This window comes from Phymastichus coffea, unplaced genomic scaffold (genome assembly GCF_024137745.1).
Source record: "Phymastichus coffea isolate CEN01 unplaced genomic scaffold, Cenicafe_Pcof_1.1 PCOF00057, whole genome shotgun sequence".
Classification (NCBI taxonomy): domain Eukaryota; kingdom Metazoa; phylum Arthropoda; class Insecta; order Hymenoptera; family Eulophidae; genus Phymastichus; species Phymastichus coffea.
In genome coordinates, this window is record NW_026706868.1 from 818,829 (window position 1) to 838,283 (window position 19,455).

Genomic DNA, 19,455 nt, shown 5'->3' on the forward strand with positions numbered 1-19,455 from the left:
GAGCGCCAGAGGTATATTTCTTCGAATATCGCACGAATAAAGAAAGCTTCAAAATCAATCGTATACAGTTGGGTATTAGCAAATGGACTGTAGGTAGAGCCTCGATAATATGCTATTAGAAACTGTTTATTCAGGAGATACATTGTTGCGCGGAGGGTGCAGACGGTAATCAAAGAGCATCGATTATTTTTAATGGATATCGAAGGCGCCTTTCGTATGCACATATAATCGCTCGCAACGTGACGTGCAACGGCAGCGGCACAATGGACGCCTTCGTCGAACAATATTATTACACAATGCCAGGCTGTATCTTGCGTATCAATGTGCGATCGTGTCAGTCCTCGTAAGCGGCGCGGTAATTTGGTTAGACGGCGACGCTGGGCGAGCGGTGTGTCGGGCAATCGGATATCGATTGAGAATATAAAGCTCCGCTCCGCAGCGGACGGATAAATTTTCCACGGCAATATTATATGCGTGTGTGCGATGCCGGCGCGCCACCCGTCTAATTCCGACTGATTAGCCTGGAGCGAACGCGAGTATGAATCTTCCCATTCCGGCTGATAGCTCGAATTGAACTCTCCGGCGTGCGCGCAAGCGGAGAGTTACATAAAAGCTGTATGCTCTGCGCCGCGCGCAGCGGAGCGCCAATAAAACTTAACTCCTAATTAAGAAGCGTGAAGGATGAATCTATTATTCCGGCGCTCGTGCATCGAGAGAGTCACTCCACGTATGTTTAATACATGTATATACGCACGCGTTCAAGACCGCCAACATACGTCCGCCAGAGTTATAGTTTGTCCGTTTCGCTATAATGAGAGAGGAGGCCCGTGGATAAAAATTATCGTGCCTGATAAAAGCGGGCCGAGAGAGAGAGACAGTGCGAGTGTGTGTGTATGTGTGTGCGTGTCCGGGGGCTGCTGCCACTGAGATACACAACACGACAGAGTGAGCGAGAGAGCATACATGTTCATTAGGCTGTATTTGCTATTTAGCATTTCAAATTTCGGCGCGAGCGCACGAGCGGCACACCTACGTATACCATTCCTTACGGGCTAATCAAATATTTTAATTCAATCGACAGTGGCAAATGACACGCTGCTGTCTTCGTCCTTAAAGCGGATATCTCTTAATTCCAGTGGACCGATTATCGACAAGACCGCGCCGTTCGGCTCACCTTTATTCTGAGCATTCATACGCACATAATTTCCATGCATCCTACGTGTTTAATTATGCCAATTTCCGAGCAGATAAGCATGCAGATCTCCCCTCGGCGCGCACACCATAACACACGACACATATCTTCGTTCTTATATTCTTCCTTTTGGTTATTTTTTTTAGGGATCGAGGTGCAAAAGTTCTTGTTTGCCCGATTGTCAAATCGAATTCAGTTACGGCTTATTCCGTTTATTACTTTCGCACCCTTCGAGCGGCCGATAAATTAATTGTGGGCTTTTTTCAAAGGTGACATTTGCGCTATCTGCTGAACATGCTTTCGTGAGTGCCTGATTTATTGGATAAGTACGATAGCGCTACACCGAGAGATATACACCGAGTTATTACACATATGCATATATGGGTGTGTAGATGTGTGTTTTTCTTTCACGTGCGCATAAATAATGTGTGACCAGCCGTATTGAAGCAGATGTGCCTGCGGTAAAGACGAGTTCATTTCGGGATATCTCACACAACTCGCGGCTAAGGCGTCGAATGCTTGGCTGCTTTATTTTTAATACGCAGCTGTCGATATCGACAGGGGATTGGCTCTGTTTACTCGATGATAAGATATATCTCAATGTTTCATTATTCCTATACTTCTACAAATCAACATTTTTTTTTTATTTTTCGAAACTCATCCGTTATATCATTATCTGTTATCGAGAAAGTTCCGGATAAAGATACAACATTTTATCCATAAAACTACTATTGCGCTCTATCCCTCAGCACGATAAGCACACATGACGACTGCGAAGGGTAGAAAAGAAGCCAACGCTTGCGCAACAGGACGACAGTGTACGAGAGCGCCTTACACCCGTGGCGCGTCGCTGGGGGATGGCTAATTTAAGCTTAATTAAGCTCGAGCAGCCTTACAAAGTACACAGTTGAGAAATAAAGCGAGGAAAGAAATTCGACATTGCTTTCCTTTTTAATTACATTACTCACTCGCAGAGCTGCCAAAGTATGTGTGCATACATCGTTGTGTGCTGCTCGCAGGGTTCACTCAAAGATAGACGCGCGACGATGTGGGCGAGCGCAGTGATCTACGCGATGTCTCATTGGGCGGCCAACGGTACGAACGCGCGCTGGGTTCATTAGGTTATTGAAACCTTAGACAATGAAACTAGCCGATGGGGCGCACATACTCTCGACGAGGCGCGCGACTCTTCAGAGTAGAGCAGCCGTTGGCTGTACGTGAGGCTTCGTAATGCTCACTCGCCAGCTGCCTGCTTGCGCGAGCATATACGCTTTCGAGTAAATACACATATAAAGTTCGGACGAAGGTACGTTCGCCAGAAAAAATATCGTTGTTTCGTTCGGTTTTGTTTGTGGTCTGAGCCGTGTTTGATGATGATCAGGTTTCAGCTGCTGATATCGGGCTCGCATTTGCCTCATTTTGTCCCTTTATCGTTTTGAAATTCCTTTCCGTCGGCCTTTATAAATGCTCGAATAAATCCCGATGCACTTTGTTTCTCTATCTTCTACATTATTTAATAAATCTCCCCGTAGATTTGGAAAAGGCGGTTATAATTTTCGCGGGTATAATCGGATGAAGTGTATCTTGTGATCAGGAACGGACAAAAGAGGCTATTTAGCTGCCTCATCGGGGCGTCGATTTCACCCGTATGTGGATTATGTCCTTAGGAGAGTAGCTATGCCGGAAACGAGAAGGAGTAGTAGCATACAGTCCAAAGCGCCCATCATATGCGGGCGACGATGAGCTCGACCGCATCGATGCTGGGCTCAGGTAGACGCGTGCAATCTCCTTATTTTCCCCTTTTCATATTCGCATCGTGAGACTCGAACAAACACAAAAGACCGTTCGTATATCCCACGCATGAAGCCGAGAGCAGTACAGAGGCTTTGTCAAAAGGAGGAAAAGCCTTATACTTTCGCGCAGCCGTCTTATTAAAAAGAGGGAGAGGGGGTCGGCTTAAAACTTTCATTTAACTCGCTCGGGCGCTCTCTCGCGAGGAGCGAATTAAAAGCGAAAGAGAATGTGGCCGCAGCAGCACTGGGCGCGCGTTATCCTCCGAGTCTCTCTCTCTCTCTTCCTCTCTTCAAAAATTAATTTGGAACGGGTCCAGTCGCGGCGCGACTTTCGGCGGGCAGAGAGAGGAGGAAGCCACTCAAGATCACAGGAAAAATGGGGAAATTGTGAGTGAGACTAAGAGAGAGAGAGAGAGAGAGAGAGAGAGAGAGAGAGACCGAATTAGGAATTTTACTAACTCGGATAGTCGCACGTAATTTTAAGCCTGAAACCATACGAATCATTTTGTACATATGCGACCACCTCTCCCATCACCCATCCCTCCTCCATGCCCTTCGTATGCGTGTATTAAATTACGCGCGGCCGAAGGTACCTACCACCCGCCAGACACGAGAGGGTCGTCCGCGAGAACCAGCATTATACCAAATGTGCCTATTCGAGGCGGATTATCCTCCGAGTTATACTCACACCGACGAGAAAGTAGCCATGCGCTACAGTTGTAATCAAAGGTTCCTTGATTATACTCAAAGGCCAAACGTTAATCAGCTATATTTCATTATGATTACTTTATTGTGATTTCTTGTCTTTTTCTTTTTTTTTTACGAAATTAAAAGATTAAAACTTTAAAAGACAGACCCCGAGTTTCGAAATGTATTATACCGGTCCTTCTGCGAAATAATATTTAAGATAATAATGCGAATAATATTTATTAAATAATATTTAACGAATAAATTGTTAAGAGAGCATTGATCTTTTTATTTGCACCGTACGGGATTGATGAATAATTTTTTATAAATCATTGGTAGCAACGAGTTATTCGCGTCGAAGTACGACGCACGTAATACAGCGAGCGCGAATGAAAGGAACGGGGAAAAAATGAAAAAACACAATCAGGCGACCAAGCAGCCAACTGAAATATTCAGTCGGCAAAGAGCGTCGATGGCCATTAGGTTGAATTATAAAAAAAGGCGCGCGAAATCACGCGGCCGCGATCGCGGCGCTCGACCGCACGCAACACGCCATTTGCGATTCTCACAGAGGACTTGTGCTCCGCGCGCATTACGTCGCGGGCCGACCGTATAATTATGAAAGGCGCGCGACGGCAGATCTCGCATTGCCGATAGGGATATGTATCGTCGGGCAATTAGAAATTTATTTCGGTTAACTGCAGCGACTGGACTTTGGATTATCTGACGCGCTAATTAGCTTCTTCAAGCGGTAGTTATTGTGTGTCTCGGCGAGCGTATATGTGTGTGCGTGAGATAGAGAGAGAGAGCCCTAATTTAGCGTCGAGTGCACTAATTAAAATACCTAATTGTGGCCATTAGCGCAGTTGCTGCGGTCGCCGATTTGAAGCTAGCGCGCACCACCAGACACTGCTGCATACGCGCCGGTTATATATATACACATGCCAAGAGCGAAAATCGAGGAGGATTGGTGCGAGTTATAAATACGAAAATGATTGCCACGTGCAAGTGCTAGCATTACATCGCGGCCTATTGTTTCTTGGCATGGCTTTGATCGGTCGCTTTTCACATTATGTACGCTTGATCGAGTTGTGCTCTCCACGGTTGAAAACACGTTCGCTACTTGCGACATAGGCTATGACGATTTCGGCTGCCAAAAGTTCGCGACAAATTCACCTGGCATTGTGTACTATTTTAGAAGAGCTGTATATTCGCCGAGACAGTACGCAAAATTAAAAACGCGTACCGCACGCCCGTTCTATCTCGTAACAACGCCCTCGTCTTCGCTGCTCATATCAGCGATGAAGGTGATGCTTGCATCGTTACAAGAGCTATCGTTATCAATAAATCGTAATTGATCGTACCTGGCGCGACAATATCAGCCCTCTCCCCTCTACTTATAAGGTACGAAGAGAACACCGTCGTAACATTCCGTCTCTCTCGGTACGTTCTTGGATAGCTATGCTCTACGTCGGAGATGAGAAGGCTTCGTCGTGTATATGTGTACGGGCGAGTCAGTACAATGACAAGCCATAATGACTAATGATCATATCATTTAATTAACGTCACACCTCCTGGCTGCTTTGCCAAGAGGAGCGTGGTGGGAGGGAGGAAGGGGGCTTCATTAGCTCTCTCGCGAGCGATTGTTCAAGCGAGCGCGTTGTTTAAGTCGCGGCACGGTTGCTCGCTGACCCTCGTTCGCGTTAAGTTCCATTGTGCTCGCGCTCGCTCTGACGAGTACACGAGACTCGTTGGATAATACACGCCTGGCGACACGCCGCAATTACGCACAGACCAGCGACGCGGCCAACTCTCTCTCTCTCTCTCTCTCTCTCTCTCTCTCTTTCTCTCACTCTCTCTGCCCGATGTATTTGCAGCTATATACCGAGTCCCGACCGGCGGCGAGCAACATCTTACTTTGCGCTGGACGATCGACACCAACGTTTGCATTTGGATATGCTACGCAAGCGGCGATCGGCCCGAAAATTGCAAGCTAAGGTGAACGGGCCAAGCGAGAAAAAGAAAGGAGACCATTGTGCGCGAGGCCCTTTCAAGTAGCCGCGTTCCCGTCAAGGCCGATCAATTCGATCTCCCTCCCAAAATCGCGGATTCGTCTCGCGCGGCGCGCGGCCTGCGCATTCTTCACACCGAGTCTCCATTCTTGCCCCACGTTTTTCTCTGCTCTCTGGCCTAGCCCTTTCTTTTCTTTTCCCTTTTCTCCCGGACTTCGTTTTAATTTCGAGTCGGCAGGCTTAATTGCAAATACGCCCTCCATTTTGCGCGCGGGGACATTTACTTACGATTAAGCCACAGTTATTGGCTCTATCGGTGTGTGATTTATTTGGGCATTAATCACGTTAATGATGCGCCGCCGTCGTTCTCGCGCCCCGCTCGCTCGCTGGCGACGAGTGTCCGCTTTCTGCCGCAGGAAATGAGCATCGAGAGATCGATCGTTGCACAATTACGAGAGCTACTTCATCGAGAGAGAGAGAGAGAGAGAGAGAGAGAATCTGGTTAACTTCGGGTAATGAACGTACAACTCTCCAATCAGCGCGCACGTCGGGGCGTCAAGTTGCCGTTACGCTCGACGCGACTCTCGGAAAAAAGTGATTCCTTTATGTGCCTGCAAAGTGCCTACTTTCATTATGACGCTCCGATGAGCTGCCGATGCTCATCTCGTGCTTTTTTTCCCCTTTCCTGGCAGCTACGTCTGTTCGATTCCGGGCTTAATTATCAGCTGCCTTTGAGGGTGGCTGCAAGCGCAATTTTAAAACTGTGTACGTTTCCAGCTGGCATCCACTCGCGGAATGCATATAGATGCCTGTGCGCGAGCGCGATCATTAATCATTGATTCTTTAACGACCGATAGCTATCTGAATATCTGGCCGTTTAATTTGAATTAGACACATTTCCAATGTGGGACGAATGCATAAAAAGAGCTGGCTCTGCTCTCTTGTTCGACTGATGCCCGACCGATTGTAATTTGAGATTGATCATAGCGACGCCGGCGGTGTAGATTAATGCGGCATCCAAATGAAATGTATTTCAAGAAAGCCGACTGTACTTTACCCATGAGAGAAACCTCACGATCGACACGCAGAGTAGCACGACAGCGTATCGATTAGCATTCGCTTACCTGCAACAAAGAGAACAAGCCAAAGAATTAAATTAAATTGTATATAGTTCGCTGCAACTTATACATACAAATAGGCAAAGTTAAGTGCGCGCGACGAGCCTCGATAAATCCTCGTATTTACATCACGCTCATTTATACATTCAATAAACAAAACACATTCATCACCTCCCTCCTCCTTGCGCCGCCGTCCTCTTTTTTTTCATTCTGTTGGCCGCGCGGCGCACTCGTAAAAATAAAAGCTAAGCGTGTCCAAGCGGGATACTGCTGCTGCCGTTACATCATCAATCAGCCGCACAGCCAACGGATCGACTCAACACCCGCGCCTCCCGATATTATCGCGTTCGCTCTCGCGGACCCCGCGTCTGTGTACGCATGCGATACACCATTATTAATTATCTGTCTCTTAATAAGAAATGCGCCCGCGGAGAGACAGAGAGAGAGAGAGAGAGAGAGAGAGAGAGAGAGAGAGAGAGAGAGAGAGAGAGAAACAGCCTTCCGACTGATGGATTCGCGCATGAATTATGATTTTTCGAAAGCCGGATTAATGAACGTTAATTATATGCCCGAGAGTCACTGAGAGAGCGAACCTTTGAGTGATTGCTGCCCGCAGATAAGCATGATGAAACACGTGCCCCGGCAATGAGTTTCAGCTCGATTTCTAGACGTGGATTAATAGCGAGCTTCGATTTATGGCGCCGATAACAGCCGTTCTATTCTCTTTTTCCCACTTGCGCCTGTACCTGCGTCTGTGTATCGATTGTCCGAATTATTAAATTCTCGTTTTTTCACTCAGCCTCCTCCTCCTCCTCCTCCAACTCTTTCTCTCGCTCGTCTACTTTTCTACGAATGACTCGGCTGATCCCGCGTACTGGCTCTCTTTGTAATATTAATGAGCGCATGGAGAGAGCAAAAAAAACTCGAAAGGAAATTGATTGATTGACTTTTAACGAACATGCGAGTGTAAGCGCGATCAATTGAAAAAAATTATACGCGCAGCCACGGTAATGATGATTTATCTTTAGGCGAAAGAATACAGAGGGAGGTTAAACATTGTCAAGCGCTGCGCAAGCATTCCATTGAGTGCACGAGCACGACCCTTTATTTATTCGTACGCGGTCTGGCCAGACGCCACCTGTCTTGCATACGGCCTCTGTATATTTTACAATTTTTTCGGGGCAATCTCGACGCAATTGTGTTGAACATAACGCGCCTTTGTTTCGAGCTTGCCATCTCGATGTGAAATATTTCGATGCTCATCGCGCCAGTTTTTGTAAAATCTCATTCGCTACGCGGGGAAAGAGGATAATTTTTCGTATAATGAATCGGTGACGTTAATTTAATTTGGCATTCAGTCGCACGTAAAACCACAAGGGAGGGGAAAGGGGAGTGGGGCTCAGAGAGAGAGGAAACGGAAAAAAAATTCCGCGCATTGCCATATCGGATAAACAAGAGGGCGTTTTATAAATACAATAAAATCGATATTTCAATGCGTATTGTGTATATACAGAGATAGAGAGAGAGAGAGAGAGAGAGAGAGAGAGAGAGAGAGAGAGAGACGAGACTTTGATTTGGAACGATAAGCCCTTGCGACGACAGATGTGCTATATAACTGCTCGACAACAACAAAAAAAGTACATGCGTTGACGTGCTCTAATGACGTCCGAGAGACAATGATGTGAAATCGTTATGAATCGAAAGCGCTGCAGCAATTACGCCCCCAAGGCATTCATATTGGAAGACAAAAAAACCTACCGGGAATATGAAATCATCGTGCTGCTCTGGCTGAGGAGACGAGCAGTTGAGGAAAAATATTTTCGTATTTATCGCACGCGAATACATTGTCGAGTCACGGGTTTACCGGATTACATGGATTTTTATTTTTCTTTCAAACTATCTCTCGTTTCTGCTACCACTACCAATGCAAAACAAAGCTTCGTACGCCACCCGTGTGATTTTCCTTTTTTTCTCGTGTCGGTAATGGTTTTGTGCCTCATTTAAATTTGGTGTCAAATAATTTATTTCTTCTTCGGCGCGAATTAACAGGCATCGGACAATCTAATTTAGGTGCTTTATTCGTGTAACATAAGCTCTATTACCGTACACGTGTGCTGTTTCCGAAAATTTTCTGGCTGATTTTTCCGGCACTAGCACAAGGTGACTCATTACGGAAATTAACTTTCGACCCTCCAGTTAACCCTCTCTCTCGTTTTTTCACCCACTTACATACGTGTATTCGCGGAAGTGCGTTTGAAAAAAGTTTCTCTCTCTCTCTCACTTTATGTGATATGAGGGGAGAGGACTACTGGGCTGACGATGCGCTTGCGATTCTGTAACGCGAATCGGGCGCGTTTTTGACTCGTGCTCATTTTTTCACGTATTCATCCTATTGTGTTGATTGGCAGAAAGGATTTCCGGAATGATTCCATATTTGCGATAACAACGAATAATGAAAGAGAGACCTATTCGTGCGCGCGCGCGCGCGCGTGTGTGTGTGTGTGTGAGTAAGAGATGACGAAAAAAAATGCAGCCGTCAGAGAGACAGAGAAATAGAGATTTGTGATGGAGTAGGCACGTACCTACCAATCAAGCGGCTCGAAACCTCATCAGTTTTCCACGTCCCTTCTTTCTCTCTCTCTCTCACCCTTCGTCTCTTGTTCCTCTCGCCCCCGGGTGTGTGTGTGTGTTGTGTATGTGTGTGTGTGCCGCCGACGCTGCTGCCCGCTCGCCGCTACCCGTGGAAACTTCATTTTTTTCAGCGAGCGCAATCGCAATGCAATTATAATCCAGCTTTATGGAAAAAAATGCATCGCAAATGTGATTGAGCATCGATACCAGCAGCGCCCATATGCGATGTCTCGACGGCGGTCTTTGACGAAAGAAAAAAAAAGGCAAATATTTGCCAGTGACATTCGGGTAAGAAGATTGAGGCTATTTTCATAATTTCACTTGTTTTATTTCTAGAAAGCTTCTCTGACGCGCGCGCCTCTCCCTTACTCATTCCGCGAAACCTTTTAGCCTTATTTACGTTACACACGCAGATTTTGTCCCTATTTTTATAGTTGTGGATTCCTTAATGCAAGCGACCGCGAAGAGAGCGGCTGAGAATTCGTTTTTGCCGATCGCCGTGCAGTGTTTGCGTTGCGTTGATTCTGCCTTCTTCTTTTTCGCGCTTAAACACTTTTAGTTGCCTTTGTTTACCATACATTTTTTAAAACTGCGTTTTCGTTTGATGAGCGAAAGACGAATCTTCAAGCGTCTAATAATGTCAAAATAAATAAAACTATAAAAAATTACGATTTAGACGGAAATAGTTAAGTTAAAGAAATTCACTAAATAAATTACGTATAATCGGAGATAATACTGCGAGCCCTATCTCCGCAAATACAAATTTATAAGAATTTTTCACGCTAAACTAATTGACGAGTCCGCGTTGAAGAACCAAGCGAGATTTGTACATTTTGCGGAGGAAGGGAAAACACGAGAACATAATGTAAAATGATATGGAAGGCGCGCGCAAGACGACAACAAAAAATAGCCTCGCCTCTTTTTTCGTGGCCACGACTTCATCTGGTGGCTTTGGCATTTTAGTAATTAGTAACAATATCCGCGACTACTTTTCCCTTGGCAGCTCCTAATGAGCAAGCAAATAAGCGTGCCATATAAGACTTTTTGAGAATTCAATTTCGCGCGCGTATAATTGTTCGTGTACACGTACCGCAAGAGATTTACTCGGTTTCTGCCGTAATTATTTTTCCCTGATACGTCGTGAAACAAAAAAAATAGCACGCGCACATACAATGGAATAATTACTCTATTCGCTGTATCGTACGAGCACAAGTCATTAATATCAAGTAGTAATGGCCCTAGTAGTTGGTTTTTAATTAAACTTCTAAAAATATTATGACGTAACAAGGCTAAAAGGACAAACGAAAGCAGTTAGCTGCGACGCGGGAACTTGCAATTCGTCAACTAATTAAAAATGCCCTTCAGCCACGAGAGAAGGAGGCGCGACTTCTCATTTTGCCGCTGAGAGCGCGAAACAATTTCCGCTAGCATAGCTGCGACTCTTTTTTTTTCCATCGTCGTAGTCGTGAATGTACGCCGAACTAATCCTATATTTTCCATTGATTCACCGTCCAAGCGAGCGAGCGAGCGAGCAAGAGGGAGGGAGAGAGAGAGAGAGAGAGAGAGAGAGAGAGAGAGAGAGAGAGAGAGAGAGAGAAAGAGAGAGAGAGAAAGAGCGACGATGGGGGCGAGAACGAGGCGAGACGAGGGGCAAATGTAATTAATTATCCCAGTAATGACTCTGACTGATGAGCGACCGGACAAGTCCAGCCAGGTTGAAATGGCGCGGAGAGAGAGTGCGACGACTTCCAAGCCCCCGCCTTTTTTCAACGCCTCATCGTCGTCGCGAAAAAAAGCAGCTTAGCAAATTTGTCGGAAGTATTGTCAGCCGACGAGTAATTAAAATTGTATTATACGAAATTAGTTGTTTCGGTGTTTCGGTGCATGACTTTGTGAATCTGCACCTTCTTTTCTTGCCTCCCGTACCTTCTTCTTCGCTCTTCACACCCAATGTGTATTAATATTTTAATAGCTGCCGCGCGGCTTCTTTCTCGTGACTTTGCATTTTATAATGATATTCCCGGCGAGAAATTGGTTGGCCGTGACGTGGCCTCGCACGCGAGTCTTTGCGAATTATTGAAAAAGCAAGCTGGGCAGATAGGCGAGCTACGGATCTTTTTTCCCTCTTTTTTCCATCTTTTTTCAGCGGCGACGAATACGAGATTGATGTAGCCGGTAATCAGCACGACGGCACAAGTTCATTTGTCCCGGAGAAACGACTCGGGGAGCTCTCGGGCACACGGCTGCCAATTAATCGCACAGGTACGATCGGTAATGCACACTAATTTCGTTAGTAATACTGCGCCAGCGCAAAGACTTGCAGCTCGATTCGTTAGCAATAACAGTCTCTCCGCCATCTCTCTTTCTCGCCCCATTCCTCTTTCTCTCGTACGCGTCCTCTTTCCAAGTGTTCCTATCCTCATTCGCATAATTCATACCGAGTTAAAGTGAAAATTACATAAGCCAACTACTGAAAAGTAAGCGCTTCCTCGTAGTTCGAAACTCGTGTCTCGCAGCTCGTTTTCGCTGTATTCTCAGCGTCAAACCTATCAGATGGGTGGCTTTCTGAAATGTAGGCATGCACATACACTCCCCTTATTGCAGAGTTCAACGTTGGCTTAATCATACTTTTGACGAGTACATAGCCTCGCGGGAAGCTCGCAAGTAACGCGCGCGATTGATGCGCGCGAACAAGAAGAGCGAGGGTTAAGCCCTTTGTTTTAATCGAAATAGGTTTTCGCGTGGCGAGCGGCCTGAAAAAAGCCTTCGTATTTAGAGAGAGAGAGAGAGAGAGAGAGACATGTACAGAAAGCACGAAATGAGTTGGCGATGAAGGGCCGATAAGCAGAGCTGATTTATACCGAGCGAATCGAACGCCGGCTCGTTCTCGGTTCTCTTTCGCCGGGCCGGCCGCCGCGCACTATATCTTTCCGCGCACAGGCCGCGTTTACGTAGATATGCTGTGCAGCAGCGCGACTTTGGGTGTGGGTGTGGAACGCGGATTTTGGATGGGCGGAGACGAGAGAACGAAGAGAGCCCGGATTTTTTCCAATCAGCTAGACAAAAGGATTGTTTGGCTTCATACGATCGCCGGGAATCAATTTCAACGAATCCACTCGCCAATGCTCCATACCCCGAACGTCCAACTTCATTCTCTTTCTTTTTTTATGTTTGCTCGAAAATTAACATTTGATTAAATCTCCGCGCGCCAGCCACGAATCTTCCTTTTGCGAACATCGCGTGTGCTTCAAGCTTGCAGGATTCATCAGCGACTGTGTTCTACTTACGTGCGGATTTCGATGTTTTTAATTAAATTTTCCTCCATTCCCGTGCCCACGCTAATCAACTTTCCTATTTCGTCAACGAGTTACGAGTTCATCGAAAAATCCGCGTATTGAGGTCTTTTCTCGCTCGATTATTCAAATTTCGCCTAAAAGCTTGCAAAACACCAGTATAAAATACACGCGGCCGGGCCAAAGTAGAACGATCGTAAATTCGAAATATTATCAAACCTGAAAACGCAAGGGCGGGTGCTCTTAATAACTCAGTAGTACTCGCGTGCCAGGCGAGAATAATAACAACAGCGGCAGTAACAGCAGCAGCTTTTTATTCGGACTCTCTCTCTCTCTCTCTCTCTTCTTTTCTCTTTTCCTCTGTTTGCCCGAGAGAAGAGTGAGCGCGCGGACAAATCCCCTTTTCAGCTTCTCTCTTTTTTGCGAACGAGCGAGCGAGCGAACGACTGATTTCCGAACGCTGGGGCTCGCGAGCGCGCACTCATTAAAAAAAAAGAGAAAAAAAAGAAATGCATTGCCCGCCGCACGAAACAAAAGGCGGCTACGTGTGTGCACTGCTTCTTTCTTTCTTTTTTTGCGCCCAGGCCGACAATGCAAATGCCGCCGCGCCGCCTCGCCAAAGTCAATTTCCAGCCTATGCACAGAGAGCCGCGCCAGCGGCACGCCGGCACCAGATTATTTCTTACTGAAAAGATGTTAAATGAGAAATAAAAGTGTCAGCTCTTTATCAGGAATCCATCAAAGGGCAAAATTACTTGCGCTCTGCTGGCAAATGTTCTCAACAGCTTCGCGTACTCGCTGCGCTGGCTCGGCGCGCTTAGCCGATCGACGCTTTTGTCGCTGGGATCGGCGCACATCGCGAATCAAATTATAAAGTAAACGCTTTTTCGTTGACAACAACGAATAGTCGTCGACGAGAGGCGTTTCCGTCCATGATCGGATCTCCGAAGCAGCAAAGTTATCGAGTACACGTTCGAGTCGGCTTGCGCGGTGATTTCACTGGCAGTTACGCAACAGCCGAGAGAGTTTTATTCTGGTGGAGCCGAAGGGCGATCGGGCGGTCGGGCGGTCGGCAGTAGACGAAAAATAAGGGCTCGGATTAGCATCGAGCGCGAGAAAGGCAGTAGCTTGAGGGGGTTCGGCAAGAAAGGGGGGAGGGCATTATAAAGTAAGGAAGCTTCGCCGGCGTGGCCGTGGCCGTCGTCATGGGTCAAAGAGTGTGTGGGTAGGGCGAAGTAGCGAGTCGAGGGCGTCTAATGATAAAGGACCTGGAGCGAGGGTAAAACTTTGGAATTAGAGCCGTAATGAGCCCCTCATTGTAAGCCAACACGCCTTATATACGTACGTTGACCGGCAGCAGTAGCGCCAGCAGCGGATTTGTCTAGACGGAGAGAATTAACACACGTGCGCACACCAACACACACTGGTACGCATGCACGTCTGCTATGTAGATAATTACAAGGGACTGCCAGCTTGAAAATCAATAGAACACACGCGTAGCAAGCAAGCCGTACACCTTCGCAATATAAATTAAGCCTCTATAGCATTAGCTCGTGATTCTTTTGAATAACGTCGAGTTTTGAATTTCCCACTCTGGACTCGCAATCAACTGCCAAATTAATTTAATGCTCGGCTTTTTTCTGTTCAGCGGATGCCCACCGCTGCGAGCGTTCCCTTTCCGCCCATGCCTTTATTTTGTTTAATTCGTCGCCGGCAGTGCGCGGCACCAGCACCAGGGGGATAATCGCGCGCGCCCGAAGAATCACTTGGAATTATTGCCGCTGCTTTATGCGCGCAACGCGGCGTATTACAAACCTATCTCCTTTGCTAAGCGCGCGAACGCCGCTGTGACTCACTGATAAATAACTTAACGCCGCTCGTTGCGCAGCAGCCTTTCACCTTTTCTTTCGGCCATTCGGCCTCGTCGTATCCCCGCCGAACAAACAATCGGCTACGCGCTCTCTCTCTCTCTCTGTGCTTTCTAATTATCTACAATCAATCGAATTTCAATGGGGTTTCGCGACAAACGCTGTGCTATCGTAACGCATGTGTACGCGGTTCTACACCAAATATATTTAATGCATAGAGAGGCATAGTAAGCTGCTTTGGCGATCAATGATTCAGATGAAAGTACACAGCTATAATTGTCCAAGTATGCGGCAGTAGGTCAGAAAATTATTCATTGGACTGCGAGTATATAGAGCCGCAAAGAGCCTTTGCTCCTATAATGTAATATATGACCGTGAATCATTCAAACGTGAATAGATAATAATGCAATTTAACCCTCATTATATTATTATAACATCAAAGTATCACCTCGCATGATACGTTTTCAATAAGAAATGTCTAGTTGCGGCATTCTGTGTTCTACTTCTCGGTACCGTGGCTCAGCGCGCCTGAATTATTCATCTCGCTGCAAAGTTCATCGTACGTATTCAAATGATTATATCAATAAAATAGTAAGACGCTTGGTACTTTTGAAAGGTTTTGATCAATGATATCAATCAAAACTTTTAACGACGTCCATTTTGTCGCTTATTTTGACAATTCAACTGTATAATAAATTGAGCAGAACGTGTAGCCGTATTTGAAACCAGAATCAAAGAGCAAGGACACGTATAGTTCGCAAACTCGACTGCGCCAATTAAAATAGGCCATAGCGCGAGGAAAGAGTTTGCCGCGCGACGCTACATTCCTAAGGTGCGAAGGTGTTGCCTGCTAGGTGTCTTGAACTTGGCCGTGACGACAGACGAGTTTTCTTGATGGTTCGCCCAGACGAGAGAGAAAGCGAGAGACGAGAACTCAAGCGCAAGGGAAACGATGCCGAGGATCTCCCCCTTTATACTCTCTCGGTCCGCTCGCCTTTGCTCATGCTCACCGACTATTTCTGGAGCTCCTTTCTTACGCTGGCGCCTGCAGACGACCGATCAAACCGACTCGCACTTTTACTCTTTCTTGCGTTCACTCTAGCCATTTCTTAGGTCATCGTTCGACTTCCCTTTTGATTCGCCGACGCCGATTATTTACATTTCCACCGTTTTTCGATGCTATTTGCGTCCTTTCGTTGCAACAGTTGCGTTACATCAACTCTTACCAGACCATAATCATAACATACATTGAATTTACGTTCGTCCATGCTTTTGAATATATTACCCTAACAATATACCAATTTTAATAATTACATGGCAAATATTTGAATAATTTTATAAAATCTAGCAACGCCGTAGAATCTATTAGCTGGTTAGTATGAATAGACTGCAGTAAATAAACAGTATACGAAATTTGAGCCAGTTGTAAATTAAAAAAAATTCGAGTGACATTGGCATCTTTTCGTCTGGCTAATTTTGGGCTTTTTATGGACCATCGTTTATCACATGAACTGTTCGAATATACTAAGCATTATTAATTAATAATCCAAATAATAATAAAAAACCGTCTGTATCTAACTTGAAAATATATGTTACTTTTGTCTGACAGATAGCCACTTTGATTGTCCATCGCAATAATAAAGATAATTCTCATTTTCCAAGTACTGAGAGCAATAAACATGGTGCGAGACGCGTGAGATAAAAAAAAGAAAAAACAAGTTTCATGGGGAAGGGAGCAGGGGGTTTGAGAGAAAGAGTGAGAGAGAGAGAGAGAGAGAGCGCGCGAAAAAAAACATGCGCGTCACTGTAGCAGCGTTGGAGTCGCGCATGAATATGCATTTTCCTCCCGTTAAGTATGTGCAGATTGCGTCGCGATACGGCCGGGCTCGTTCATTATTGTCCGCGGCAGCCACGCGCCGCCGCCACCACGAGCGCCTGCAAATTCGAAGTCGCCAGCTGCACGTGTACAGACAGAGAGTTTGCGTACGTCTGTGCTGGAAGTGCGTTCCTCGTGTAATTTCCAACTTTGCTCTCTCGTTGAAAAAAATACACCGCCGAAACATAAAAGCTGAACAATTTTGCCTCGTTTTTGCTATCTGACTGGTTCGATCGGCGTATAGGAATAAATCATTCAACCGAGCAAGAGAAAGAGAGAGAGAGAGAGAGAGAGAGAGAGAGAGAGAGAGAGAGAGAGAGAAAGAGCGAGTAAGTGAGAGAGAAAGAGAGCAGGCAACGAACGTTCATTATATGCGTGCGTGGCTAGCATGTGGCACGATAAAACGTACTTAGCGATCGAGAAAATAATAGCGCTCGCGAGAGAAAGGCGCGCATCGAGTGCACCCCTCTCTCTCTCTCTCTCTCTCTCTCTCTCAACGCGATTCTTTCCAATTATTCATGGACAAAGGCGCTGATAATTGCGCTGCTTGATTGCATACTCGTGTAGATCGGCGGCAGCGTCGGCTAACGCATGGAAATGAATGCCATATTTTGCAGCGAACGCGCGCGACCGCGAACATTTCTAAAAGTAGTTTCATCCGCCTCTCTCTCTCTCTCTCTCTCTCCCTCCCTCGCTCGTGCGCACGTATAAACGCAAAACGTTTGATAAATTAAACCTTCGCCGTGATTATACTCACTTTGATTTGAGATCATGCTTTTAATGACGTTCCGATTGTTGCGCTCGTAAAATACGCCCCGATTTATTTTTGGACAAGGTCATAAAATCCGAGCTGCGCGCGTGCATGAGAGAGGCCATCGCTGGGAGAAAGCGAGGAGAGCAATTTTTTATTTCCAGAGCGATGGATTAAACAACAAAAGATTTGTCTGTCAGCGCAACAACGCATTGTCAGTCAATTAAAATCATTAAAAGGACGGAATGAACGCCTGCTTCTGCCTTTTTTATCGCGTCGCTACATCGCCAAGGGAAACGAGGCACGTGTCGTGTGTGATTGTGTGTGTGCTCGGCCGGGAAAAGTCAGATTAGAATCTTGGCCTTTTTGTTCGAGACACGAGCATTATTTACGGGCAACAGTCATTTTCGATTTGACGAGGCTTTATTAAAATTGAAATAACGAGCTAGCACCGCGAGCCAAACGATAACGAGTACAACAAAGCTATTTTGGACGAGAGTGTATTTGTTCTTTTCGATGCGACCTCCCCCTCGGCTGTACAATCAAATTTTCTAAACTACGTATCGCAAAAGATCCAATATCCAGCGATCGGCCCTTGCGAAGAGATAAGACACGATTAATCTGTAAAGTTACAAGACGCCGAATAACGCGTGTGATGTGAACAGTTGCGGTGTCGGTGGCCTGGGCGGTCATGTCAGCTTTAGGAAGGGCAGCCGTTGTAAATTGGCGGTACATTACGGCTAGATTGTAGTTCGCATCACACAGGTGATCGAGAAAGCAAGCGCGTCTACGCGTCGTCGTCGTTGGGTAGGGCGATTTGGTGCACGCTGCCACTATATAGATCGTGCAATAGACGCTAGCTGTGAGGAAGAGGCTCAAGCTCAGCACACACACACACACACATCCGCAACGAGAGAGCAGAGGAGGAGTTCGTTCGCGGACGATTATCTGGCGCGTTTACAGCGAGCAGATAAGTAGCTTAGTCGTGCGCGTGTCGCCGCAGAGGAGCCTGAAACTCGTCAGCAGCTAGCGGCGGCGGTGGCGTCGAACGACGAGGGACAGACGACTAGAGCAAGAGCGAGAGAGAGGGGTGGGGGAGAGGGGGTAGCAACGCATTAAGGCGTACGTGTTCACCCTCTCATTGTGCAAACAATGCTCCATATCGTCGTCCATAATGAACGCAGCTCGCAAGCGGCATACGCTACCTACACACATACACACACATATATACTCCCCCCTTTGTAATAATGAGTACGCAGATTATGCGCGATCGGCTTCCCTTCTCACCCCTTACAGAGACAAAGACTCTCCCGCTCTAACAAAAATCACGAATAACCTAGTAGTACAGTCAAATCTATCGAACGAATAATACTACTGCAATTTGCGCAGCGTTCGATGCCTTTTACTATAGCGCAGTGGCAGCAGTCGCGCACAATGCTAAAATTACATGCAGCCACTAGGCGACGACGTGAACTTTGTAGCATAACTCGGAAGGACGCGCGGAAGCCGGTGAATGCGCGCTCAATTAGAGATCGAAGGATTCTGCGGTGACATGAAACTCCACTGTGAGAGATTCCTGAAGGAACGCTGCTGCTCGTCGTCGCCGTCGTCGTCGTCGTCGTCGCCGACGCCGTTGCGCAATTCGTCGTGCGCCATCAATTCTGCGGTGTGGCTAGGCTTTTGTGGAACGTCTTCCTTCGCAAGCGCGCCGCCGATGCGATCGCAAGATCGGCAAGCATCGAATTTTACTTTTCCCCGCGAGAACTTGGACAGCTCGAGCATTCTTTATCAACAATAAATAATACGGCCAATTAGTCGGCATCAATTATGCATTTTTCCCTTTGCCATCGCTCGTGGATTCTTCACTTTTCTCCGGCGCGGTTTACGTGCGCACGAAAAAATCCGTGAACGTCAACGCCGCTGCTGCGGCCAGCGCCGCATCGACCTTCTTTCGCGTTGTAAATTTTCTGCGCTGGACAGCTTCGAATACGTATATACATACATGCACGCGGGCGCACGCGCGCGCGCCCGCACACGGCCAAGCAAGGGGGCGACGGCGGCAACGCCGAACAAACAGGCGCGGACGAGCGCGTAATGTGAGCTCGAGAACCATTCTCGCATAATGCGCTCAAGTTCGGTGAAAGTGTCCGATGAGAATACAGCAGGCTATTCCAATTTTCTGTTTCTATTAATGGCCTGTATAATATATAAGGGCTATATCATTATTTTTGATT

The 19,455-nt window shown here is 46.6% G+C and overlaps 1 protein-coding gene across 9 annotated transcripts in view; it reads right to left on the reverse strand.

Annotated features, from left to right (window-relative positions):
- The window catches only part of LOC131666182 (POU domain, class 6, transcription factor 2), a 106,704-nt gene that overhangs the window by 60,727 nt on the left and 26,522 nt on the right, over nt 1–19,455 (reverse strand). The window contains exon 1 of one of the 9 annotated variants that reach the window (XM_058938610.1): nt 6,311–6,340. The exons of the other annotated variants lie outside the window; for them this stretch is intronic. Within the exon in view, the coding sequence (XP_058794593.1) occupies nt 6,311–6,316 (6 nt within the window). The 5' untranslated portion in view covers nt 6,317–6,340. Of the gene's footprint in view, nt 1–6,310; nt 6,341–19,455 lie in introns of those variants that run through there. 9 annotated transcript variants of the gene reach the window in all.